The sequence below is a fragment of the Triturus cristatus genome, chromosome 1_2, assembly GCF_964204655.1.
Source record: "Triturus cristatus chromosome 1_2, aTriCri1.1, whole genome shotgun sequence".
In the NCBI taxonomy this organism is placed as follows: Eukaryota; Metazoa; Chordata; class Amphibia; order Caudata; family Salamandridae; genus Triturus; species Triturus cristatus.
The window spans coordinates 572,428,358-572,440,657 of NC_140580.1; the positions used below are offsets into that span (position 1 = coordinate 572,428,358).

At 43.2% G+C, this 12,300-nt stretch overlaps 1 protein-coding gene across 7 annotated transcripts in view; it reads right to left on the minus strand.

Annotated features, from left to right (window-relative positions):
• Positions 1-2,109: 2,109 nt before the first annotated feature.
• The window catches only part of LZTS2 (leucine zipper tumor suppressor 2), a 647,770-nt gene continuing 637,579 nt past the window's right edge, over positions 2,110-12,300 (minus strand). For all 7 annotated transcript variants that reach the window (XM_085606497.1, XM_085606500.1, XM_085606493.1 and 4 more), the window contains one exon: positions 2,110-3,017. In XM_085606497.1, the coding sequence (XP_085462623.1) occupies positions 2,313-3,017 (705 nt within the window). In that variant the 3' untranslated portion in view covers positions 2,110-2,312. The remainder of the gene's footprint in view (positions 3,018-12,300) is intronic.

Below are 12,300 nucleotides of genomic sequence, written 5' to 3' on the forward strand. Positions count from 1 at the left end.
ATCCCTTTTTGTGGAAGTACTTTCAGAACTGCCAGAGACACAAGTTGAATTTCACAATAAAGATTTTGGACAATACAAAGGATAGTGATTTAGAGAAAGCCTAATGAGCAGAGGCTTCCATAACCAAGGCAGAAGTCAATGTCTCTTTACGAACAGAGGGCAGAATACATCATTGATCCGAAAATTATGTTTACATAGTATATCTCAACCACTGGTACATAAATGAGGAACAAATGTACTCCTTATTGCTATCTTTTTCAACCACTAACAAATTCGCCCAGGAAGAAACCTAGTCCCAATAAGAGATATCATGAGTACGTTAGGATGTGCAACTAAGCTAATTGAGTGGGCTGTGCAATCTATGGCCAGGACTACAGAAGGTAGTAAAGACCTTGATCTGGACAGGGTGACCAGAAATTCACCAACAGAAAAACTATTCAGATGAAAAGAGCACAATCCATTATGCAACAAGACATGTTAGCAGGAAAGGAATCCATCTGCTTTGTGACAGGTCCAAGTCAAATTTAAAGTTCCCTCAATTTATGAATGGGAAATCTATTGACCACACCCTAATGTATAGCTGACAGTGCTTCTTCTGTAGCCATGGAAAGTTACCATCAGCATCCATGGTGGCTAGCCAGTGTGGACTACCAAAAGACACAGGCACAGAACTGACTCACGAAAAATGTAACTATCCCAGTGAAAAGGGGCAGGCTTAGGAAAATGGGGCCTAACTTCATGTTTTCAGAGAAGACCATTAGAGGTTAACAGATCTATAGCTTATAGTTAGAGATTAAGTAGGATTTTCTGAAAGAGGGGTAGCAATATTAATTAAAAGCTCAAATCAACTTGCGCTTCTGGATTTCCAAGAATAGAATTTCCAATAATAATGACTGCCCAGAAGGTTAGGGCTGGGGTTAACTTCAGTGCTAGGTACTTAGGGAAGACTGGATGCATTTCTGATATTGAACATCTTACCTGAGAATGGGCTCATTAACTCTGGCAGTTGTATTAAAAGATGAAACGCAACTATTCCTCGCATGCTTTTGGTGCGTTCTAGAAGCGAAATTATAAACACGTTCATCTTTCTAGCAACTGACACAATGAAAGAACTGGAATTCCAATGAATAATTTAAATTGGAGTGACTCGACCTCACTTTGAAATGATGGAAACTGGGGTCACGCAAAGTGCTTTGGTCCCAGCTGGACCAAACTTGTAAAATCGCCTCAACCACTAGAAGACTAGATGTTTTGCACTTGTACATGTGGCCTTCTAGGGCCGAGTGCCAAAAGCCTCATACTGTACCTCCAGAGTACGTGTTCTTTAATGGGGGAATTTGACCATGGAAGGGCTACTTTAAAGTTTATGGACCCCTAAGACTCACTGTTATTTACAGAAATAGCGACCCGATGTCACAACTCTTTCACAACACGTTTACCAACTAGGTTTTAGCTGGAAGCCATCTTAGGCAGTTGGGAAAAAGTCCATTCTGTCAGACAAAATGGACCTTCCTTTTCCATCAATTATAATCAGAAGAGGAGCAGCCAGTCACATGCACATCAGACAAGAGCTGGCTGGAAGTAGGTTTCCCAAGTTGAAGATATTTCTATCTGGGCCCACGTACACAGCACTGCAGCCCCCATATTATTTACCTTGATGATGAGGCACGGTCACCCCCACATTCAAAAACAAAGAAATGACATGCCAAAAACGAGAACGTCTCAGTGGGCTTTTAAAAAGCACTCAACGGACAGTTCCCAGAAACCAACTCAAAACTGAAAATTAAAATACTTTAAAAGGGTGATTCCTGTTTTTTAAACAGCTTTAAATGGCAGTTTCTACTTGTCCCCAATATCTGGTCTCGAAACCACAAGTCCAGAATAGAAGAGTGAAACATTTTTTTAATAGTATACATTGCTAATCCCATCTTTATATTAGGCAGAAGATAGGTAAGCATTTCCACCATCACACACGCGCACCATGTCATGTTTCAAGCTTTGGTCCTATATGCCCGCTTAAATCTTGGGCTTGGCCCCCTAATTGCTATTTAGTTGCACACTGTGGGATTAGGTCAAATACCTGTAAAACTAAAAAATGTCAAGCTCAAACAGGTTATACAAAGCATATATGCTATTTACATAGATCGCTTTATATATACATGGTGTGTGTAATTGCATAAACGTCCACGTGAATAACTGGGAGGCAACCCTGGATATGCTTGTAGATTATTGTTTGGCAGGTGCTGTACAGTGGCCATTTGGCCACAGAGGTCTGTAGAAAGGCAGACGTGGTGATGCTGAAGCTACGGTCTTCAGATTTCAGTGGCTGCAATCTCCTCAAATTGGATCTCTGACCCATGAAGGTCAAACTCATCGAGTTCCCTGGCCTCCAGCTCCAAAGTGAGCTGCCTGATGTCCCTTTCCAGCTCCCTGTTGCGCCGGTACATCTGGATGTAGTTGTGCTGGAGCTGCTTCTGGTACCGGATAACTTTCTCCTTCTCCTCATACCACGTGCGGCGCTCGTCCTCAAAGTTCTCCAGCTGCTCCTCACTCCGCCGCCGTTCATACATCAGTTCCCCCCTATACCTCTCCACCTGCTGCATTAAACTCTGAAGCATGTCCACACTCTGGCGCTGCGCCTTGGCCTCGTCGCTCTCATACATCAACATAGCCTCCTCTTGCTCATGGTAAAGGCTCAGCCCATGGCGAGTGCCTACTATTGCAGCCTCGCGGAGGCTTACTACTTCCTGGTCCAGCTTTCCTGCTTTCTCCCTCAGCAGTTCAGCTTCATTCTTCTTACGCTGGAGTTCATTCTCACACACCTCTAGCTCCAAGGTTTTGGTGTGGGTGGTGTCCTGCAGCTCCTGGATCTGTTCCTCGCTGGCCTGCAGCTCGGACCTGGCATCTCGGAGTTGGGACCGCAGGAGGAGAATCTCGTTGCTTTTCAGGGCCAGCTCAGCGTGAGACTCTTTCAGCTGTTGCTTAAGCAGTGATATCTCCCCAGACTTCTGGCAGACCTGCAAAATAGCACATGTATATTAAACACACATAAAATTATTACCTAGAATAAAAATTTGACACATTGCGCAAAGCCTGCTTGGATGGACAATACTTGACATACACCAGCAGGCTAAAGCTTCAGGCAATATTTGCATCATCCAAGCCCTACCACATGCTGAGCAGAGGGGGAGCCCGAGTCTGCACAGCAACTAGCAGGATATTGATACAGTCTTACATTGTGAGCTTGAACCATAATCTGCTTTTATGGATTTTCAGCAAAGTGCAGTACATCACACTGTGCAATTAAGTTACTTTACTGATCAGCCTTTGTATGCTGTTAGAACACAGGTGCACTACACATTCTCAAGAAAGGACTCGCCTGGACCAAAAGAGATAGATAACTTCAGAAGTCAGTAAAATGTTCATGGAAATATTTGTTTGTTTTTTTTATAAATTTTGGCAAAAGGCTGCATCAATTCTGATACAGCAACAACAGAATAATTGGTGAGCTTAAAACTTGCTTTAAACTGGAAAGAAAGTAAACTTAGTCAAACAAAAAAACGCTGTGGTAGTTTTGATTTGGTGACATGCAAGACAAACCTTGGCAAAGCCAATAGGTTTCGGCAATAAAAGGTCGAGCTACTGGTGTTACCAATGCTAGTTTGTATTGGCTTTAGCGAACGCTAAAATGTCCGCCTCGGTCTCTATTTTTTCATTTTTAATTTACCATTCCAACATGGCCGACTGACATTTTACAATGGTAAATTAACATTAAGCAAAGCACGTTTGCATAGAACAAAAAAACTTCAGTGAGCAGCCCAGCAGCACTTTGCAGATGTGGGGCCCTCTTAAAAAATGTTTCAAATGGGTAGCAGTACAAGGAGCAGGGAGCAACAAATAAATACAGGGAGGATTAAAAAATAGAGATTGCACTGTATAATAAAAACAGAAACGAGGGAGCAATCCGAGTGGGATGGGATGGTTTGCTAAAATGCCGAAGCAGAGCACAGGGTACAGGAATGTAGGAGTAATAGTTAAACACATGCCCTCTGATGGAGGGCAGAAAGGAAGCGAAAACGAGAGCCCTCAATTCAGAAGTGGAAGAAAACAGCTCAACCAATCAGAACTCAGAAAGACTGAAATGCTACTGGGTGGGACAAATGCAAGAATAGGGTAGAAAACTATAGAATCAAGAGGAGATAAGCAACAAAGACATCCAATCATGCACAACGGACTGACCAAAAGCATACTAAGAATATGAAATGCATTGGAAAAACAAGCCACCAGCAGACAACAGCCGAGTCATAAAAAAGAAAATGGCAAGCCCTTGAAGGAGGGGGAACAAGTAGAAACTCATGCTGAGAAATGACAAATGCCAGGTTTGGTGCCCAAACACAATAAAAAAAAGTATGTTTTTAAAACGGATTTGGAAACTATTTACATCAAACAAGCAACCAGCATAGGTGTGCAGGACATATCAGAACATATCAGTTCAGTTTGCAATTTATTAACGATAAAAGCATAGATGCAATAAATACAGAATACAATAATAAAACAAAAAGCTCATTTTCTGTACACAACAGGGTACGTAAAATATATAAAAACAGGAAAGTGCTAAAGTGCAAGATCAAATAACCCACCAGTTACAAAGACCAAAAAGTCCATGGAGTACATAACATGGATAAACCATGAATAAAACTGATTTGTTTTAATAAGGCATAATGCCAAGTGAACGGAAAGCTACACAGAGAAATGAGCTCACATAGAACCGCGTCTCTTCATCTGGCAGTTGTTAAAGGTAATAATAACATAACACGTGTAGTTGTAAAGCGCACGTTCACCACTACGGGTATCTTGGCGCTGAATAACAGATGTTTATTGTTACCCAACTCAATGGTACTCATTTTATCGACCTCAGATGGATGAAAGGCTGAGTGGACCCGCCAGGATTTGAACCTGTGACCATGAGGTCGAACACAGGCCCCTGCAGCAGACGCATTAGTCCACTGAGCCACCAGACCCGGTTTAAGCTGGGACACAGTGCCGGAGATTTCTTGATTCCATAAAAGGGATTTAAAAACTCTTTGTAAACAGTTTATAAAAATTACAAAAGAATAAAAAGTGCAACAGATTGTTTGAAGGACCCATTACAGGGGCATATGCTCTCTTCGAGATTGTGGTGGCACCAATGAGGAAAGCAGAGTAGAAATTTAGTTGTATCAGTCCTAAAACTAAATAACAATGAGCGCTTCCAATTGTCTCTATTCTGCCACACATAACTACTGGCGGGGCCACAGTGCTAAGACTCAACAAGCATTGGCATAGCCAATAGGTCTCGCCTTTGGGACCTTATAAGTGTTTAGCCATGCAACAGATGCATAACTAAATACTTATAAGGTCCCAAAAGCGAGACCTATTGGCTATGCCAAGCGGCCGTGCTGCCACGAAAGTGATCGCGATCAAACATCAAAGCGGCCGAGAAAGTGAAAGTAATCGCGGCGCGCGCGCCCGTGCACATGCACTGTAGCTCTAGGCTGGCCTGGTAGCTCTTTTTGGAGCCCTCTCAAAAAGTCTCGCCAGACCAGCGCATGCGCTGGGTCAGGCGAGACCTAAAAAGGCTTCAACAGTGGGTTTCAGGGATTAGACCAGCCCTTTTTCTTGCAATTGGGTTGAAAGTATTGCGAACACCTGCTTATGATCAGCATCAACACATAGGGTAGTATCTACGAATACTTGACCAATACCAATGCCATCCAATGATCTTTTACCTTTGCCAGCATTGGGATTGATAAACCCTTATGGCAGCCTAAAGGCTCCATAAGTAGGTCTCTCGTTAATATAGCTTCCTCTGTCTGCCAGATTGATAGCCATCAATCTAGGTATAAAGTCACTCAGATAAGTAAGGCGCGGCTCTTTACGACAGATGTAATGGGAAGTTGACATGGGAGGGCCCAAAAATTTTCTACAAAATCCATTTTCTTCCCTTTGACAAGGCCAGGCAATCTATGCCTCAAATTCTCACCACGTAAGAAGCTGTTAGAGCGGATTGCGTAGCGTATATTTCTAAAATTGAGGCCAACACCCTACCACTCCTGGGATGGAAGGCTTTATAGATAACCAATTGTTCTTTCTAATTTAGCCCCAATTTGGGCGATATGTGGGGCATAAGAACCTGCTGAACTAAAAGTCACACACAGGTTAGAAAATGTATTAGTACTAAGTAGGGAGTTTGAGCAGACTATATATAATAGTAGACATTTTAGAATGCATAAGGGCCACGAGTCATAATAAGTGATTTGGAAAAATTGGTCAATACATCTAGATTGACCATAAACTGCACAAAAGACTTAACCAGCTGGCTTAGAGCGTTCGGCGTATGAGCCATTAAAACGGCATAATACGCATAGACTAATGCAGGAAGAGGAACGCCCTTAATTCTAGGGATCTCCTGCGAGTGAGATTTCGAACAGTCTTCTGTTTACTAAACTGGTACTATTACAAAGCTTGTCCAGTATCCTGGGATGGTAGAATTAGACAGACTATTAGAAACGTTGGGTCAGCAAGGGGGCCCATAGATTCACATTGCATTTGATTAAGTGTATTGGGACACCGTCAGGTCCTGGGGCTTTATCCCCGCACTTTACTTAATGGCCAAAGTAACTTCCTGTAAAGTAACCTTAGTAAATGGTGACCGATCCTCAATGCCGGAATTTAGGAAATTTTGGGTAGGAGCATTATAAATTTGAGAAAAATGGAGTTACCCAGGCCTCGCTATTTATGTGACAACTAGTGCGAGTTATTTTATGATCGATACAGTGCATACAAAAAACGGCCAACCAAAAGGATTTACTATTTTTAGTACCTGCTGTATGCACAAGAACGTCCCATTGCTGGGTAATAATTTCACTTCTCCTGTGTATTGTTGCTGTTTTATATTGCTTCTGCATGGTAGCTGCCACAACTGGGTCTCTGGGTATCTCAGCCTGGGCTCTGCACAAAGCGTGGTTTAAAATAGAGCATTCGTGATTGAACCATCTGGGAATCTGTGGCACTGGTCTATTAGTTTTGCAGAGGGATTGTTTGATCTTGGCACAAAGAACCACAAAAGGGCTGACTATATTCCATTGTTCATCGGCCTTAGCCAAACAATTCATAACTAACTCAGAGTTTGCTGTTATTATTTTCTCTAAAAATAGAGAGGGATCATTAGTTTTCCAACACAATCTAAGATTGTCATTAGATGTGGACAAATTTGTCATGGTAGGTCCAATTTTGTAATCCTTAGGGTATAAGACACTAAGTGCTAAGTCGACTGTGTTGTGATCCTCGTAATTAGTATCAATAACTACACAGTGGGTCAGAAGGGGGGCGAAGTTGCGGGAAACAAAAATATAATCAATCACCAAAAAACTGTTCCTTCCTCTAAAGGTTGGTATATCAGATACATTGTTCCCCGCTATTTCCATTGTATTAATAAAGTCGGAAGTAACAATATACTCCTCAAACTCTTTGCCTCTCATGTCCCCAACCAACCCACCATCCGAGATACAACTATAAACATACGGCAGTTTGGAATTAAAATCTTCTCCCAAACACAAATACAATTGCTGACCCTTATTGGGTAATCGATCCCTAAGGGCGAAGATATATTAAAAAAAGGACAACAAATATTTGGTTAGGAATATTAAAGCAATTGTTGTAAAAATGTACTAAGTGTAAAGATAAGGTCACCTTAAATAAGATCACTTGAAAGGTGTTCCCAGGTGTATTTAGAGCCTCTGCAGGTTAATCCAAATGGATAATCCTCCTCAAGCTCGCCCTGCCCGTGATTGGACGGCTGGCGGACTGAAACAAAGAACACCTTCAAAGTCTATAGGGTTCACTTCCCAGGTCTCTTACATTAGTAGGATATCAAGGGAGTTTATAAACAACTGCCCATCAGATAGTAGTAGCTTACTTTGTAGCCTTGCAGTGTCCAGCTTGCTATGAGTAACAGTTGCTGGGTAAGTGTCATGCGGCCCACTAGGCGGGGATAGTTCAAGGGATCGTCCTTATCCATGCTATGTGTGCTCTTGGGCTCTCACACCGTAGCTGTAGTGGAGTCATTAACACAAAACTGATTCCGGGTTAGATGATTTGTGATGGGGGACATGGCATGTCAAAGAAAATTCACTTAAGGTACAGTCAACCTCATTACAGACATCTAACAGAACAAATCTGTTGGAGCAAATCAAGCCTTGAAAGGGATGAGGCTGAGGAGCAGACAGAACAAAGCATTTTGTTTAGTTAGGGAGCTTATAAAAATAGCCCAAAGTTAATGTAACAATGTTAGGACTTATGGATGGTCTCGCTGTATCGGTCCTCCGGAGTCTCCTCACAGTTCAGGGCAGCCTCAATGTTAACGGCCATACAATCTCAACTAATGTCTTTTGGGGTGGTCCGAGCCAGCTAACCTGCCTGACCATTAAGATAGTGCGACCCTCTGTAATGTTAACATTTCTATTTGCCCCTAATCAATGAACAACCTTGTTACGTGCCTGTTCCCATGTCTCGGACTGGCCGCTATTCAAGGGAGGCACCCCAGCCATTATTGAAACGTACGGACAGGATTCTGGTGGTAGATATAAAACAGTTGCGCTAAGTTTTCTATCTTCAGCCCTGTCCTTCCCTTCAGTGGCTACTGCAGTGCCCTTTTTCGCTGGTGCACAAAAGGTGTAAGTTGAAGAAAAACTGGCATTGTCACCCCCTTTACCTCAGGACACAGTTGGGAAGGCCACAGCTCAACCACCAAATCGGGTTGTGGCATGATCCAGTTTGGGAGGTTGCCCAAATTAGGTTGGCCTATTGCCCCCTCCACAGAGTTACGTAAGGGCTCCCTATTATTTTGCTCCCCAGTAAATGCAGGTAGGCAATTAGAAGCAGTGCAAAGTTTAAGAATGTTGCCTAATTGGGTTTCAATCACTGCCAGGTGCTCTTTTATGGAGAGGAGATTACGCATATAGTGGTCACGGTTAACACCTGGGTACAGTATACCTGGCCCCACCCCAGACACTTGAGTGGCCTGTGGGTTTGTGCGAGGTACTCCGTTGACTGGAATCTTTCCGTTTAACTACAGGCTCAGAAGATTACTTGGTGCTATTGGTACAGGAACGAGTGGAGCTGCTGTGGGTAATTATTACCATTGCTGGGTCTGTATAGGTGGATAACAATTTCTCCATAACAACTGAACCATCAACAACTGTGCTAGATGTATCTTAAATTAGCCTGTGTGGGTCACAGATGGAGGGTCCACTATCACAGACTGTATCACCCGAGATAATCTCATGCCCCAAAGACATTCTACATTCTATCAGTGCAATTTTGGTTCTTGCAACCGCTCTCTCGAGAATGGTGTCAGTACTTGTGGGTCTGTTGGGCTGTATGAGACGGCCATTCACTTAACGCTTGCCCATAATAATGTGGAAAAATGGGAATACTCACATGCTGACGGAATTGACACAGTAAATGATAGAGACCTGTCCCAGACCACACTTGGACAGCTGCGGTGGGTTGCAGATGGGTCCGCCCTTGGCCCGGGCGCATCCCGTGCAGCGGACTCCAGCACGGTTTCGGTGCACAGGTGAAGTCAGTTGGTAATCCTGCAGGGGTTGTGGAACCCCCTGCATTGTCCCCAGTGGTCACAGTGCAACGACAGCTAACTCCCTCCCCTCCCCCCAGGTGGAATAACAATGCAGGGCTCACGGGGTGCTTCCCTACAACATGGGCAACAGTCAGGCTACAATAAACGCCCTCAGCAGCAGTGAAAAGAACAGGCTTGGATCGCACATGCTTCCCATAGTAAGGATCAAAGACAGGGAAACTGAAATGGGGTTTGATTGGCAGAGCTTAAGATTTTGGAAGAGGGAAACATATGGGAAACACAAAGCTGTTTAAACGACTAAATAGCTAAACATCCTGAGCCCTTTTTCCAGACGTCAGTGTATAATAAACACATAACTCATTTAATAACAGTATACTCATGCATGTAATTGACTGTCATCTCCCTCAAATTGGTACAGCTGAATAAGACAATGTCTATTGTTTCAAGAAACAACTCACTTTTCGGTGTGCTAAAGAAATAGTCAATATCAGGATAAAGGAAGAGAACTGAATGGAAAGGATGAAAGCTCGTTAGAAGTTTGTTAGGATAAATCAAAACAATTGATTTGGAAACTATTTACATCAGACAAGCAACCAGCTATAGATGTGAATAACATAGTAGGGATCAGTTCAGTTTATTAAACTTTGTTCGGTTGACAACCATAAAAACATACATGCAATAATTTGTCACGCTGAAAAGTTCGCAACCACAAGTGTGATAGACATTTGGAGTGAAAAAGAGATGACTGTTAATGTGGAATTTCAACTGAGCAGTACATAAAAATGAGAATTAATAAAAGCAGAGCTGTATGTGTGCAATGAACTCTAAAATATTTGAGAGGCACGTAAGAAGGAGGATCGTGTGATAACTGTGATTGAGACGTTCACAGAAGGCATTTAGAAGATAAGTGGAAAGGGTAACTGGACTGCCACGTTTGCTGGGTCAGTAAAGGAGGTGCATCTTGTGGCTAGGGGGTGGATTGCACTAAGCACCCTGGTGGTGCAAGAAGAATGTATGCCTATTTTCTGCATCCCCAGGGATGTTCGTATGGCAATAAGCCACCAACGACTGCATGGTCCCTTCTGTAAAACAAATCGCGCAGGCACTACATGTGATCCACTCAACCTCAAGGGAGTGTTCCCTTACTTGTGCGGAGGCAAGGCTCACATCACAGCAGGATACAGGAGAGGAAGAGTGATGCAAAGGGGTGGGGCAGCTAGTCTGCTCTCTGCCACCCCAGACGTGGCATCTGCAGTCACAGGCCTTGTTGCCCTGGTTCCACAATAAAGGTCCCCAGTTCTCTGTAGCAGAAGTCAAGGGCAGAAGCCCTTTATGAGTGATGGGGAACCGGACCGTGGCATCTGGTTGCATTCAGTATGTGAGACACATGATGCTTTACCCCAGAAATAAAGTTTATTTATCCTGGAATATTATTATGTTTTGTAGCAAGTGAATCTTTTACAGAGTGAATGATGCTGTAGCTGGCACTTGTAGTAGCAGCCAGACATCCGATGACATACTTTGTTGGCAGTGGACCATATGAATCTGTTCCACGACATAGAAGGATGTAACTGGGGCAGTGGGGGATCTTCCCTGCAGTCTAGGCAATGCAATTACAGGGGTGGGAGAATGCAGAGGTGTCCCAGCTCTGCAGGTAAAGAAGAACCATCCTTGGTGGGAGTGGGACACAATGAATCAACACTGAAAAGGGAGCAGCAGGTCCGGCATTAGCATAACCTATGTTTGGTAAATATGAGTGACACTGCCCTGCAAGGATGTTGCAGAGTATTCCATACCAGCACGGCGTGTGGCTCCACGAGAACCTTCTACATCATAATAAAGCTGTGTGAGTCCGAAGGATGCTTTTCTAAATGACCAGCCGATGTAGGAATCTTGGCTTACCTTCTATTTAGCCGTATATTCAGTGCAATTTGGAAGAAACATGCAACCATAAAGGGTAATCTAAAACTAATATAATGGCAAAATATTTTCATAACATTCTCGGTGGCGATAACCTGGTTACAGCTTCAACACACATGAAAATCAGGTTGTGAAATGCTTCACACAGTTGGAAGTCTGAAGGAGAGGGAATTAGGCTAGACATAAGGAAGATGAAATGAACGAAACAACCTACCAACCACTCTTATGAGTTCAAGCTAAAAGGGAGAATGGGGTGTAGGAGAAATTGGGAGACTGTGCTCCAAGACTTGTCCGAATTTACTCCTAGACACAGGATTCCACCACTGGAGTTCACCACTGAGCTCCTTAAGCAAAGCTAGGTAGAGACGGGTGCGAACTTCGAATGAAACGTTGTTTTACTTGCAGTACCAGTAATTCAAACCACCTGCTCTGTGAATTTCAAAAAGCAAGTCTTGTCGATAATTGCCAGATGAGCTACTTTAGAAAATGAAACTGCGCTCAAGATGCCGAACTGCCCCAGCTCTTTGTTGGCCTGCAAGTCCAGATTCCTACTGTTGAGGGTTATGAACGAGGTCGTTTCAGAGAAAAATAATTATAGTGTAGCCAACATCCTTTCAGCACTCCGACATGCAGCACATCAGCAATACAGATCAAAATACCTCCTCTAATCTAACATTTCACTGCAATAGTGGAGTAAACTGGTCTAATATCATTCGAAATATTTTTTGGTATTTCTAGAA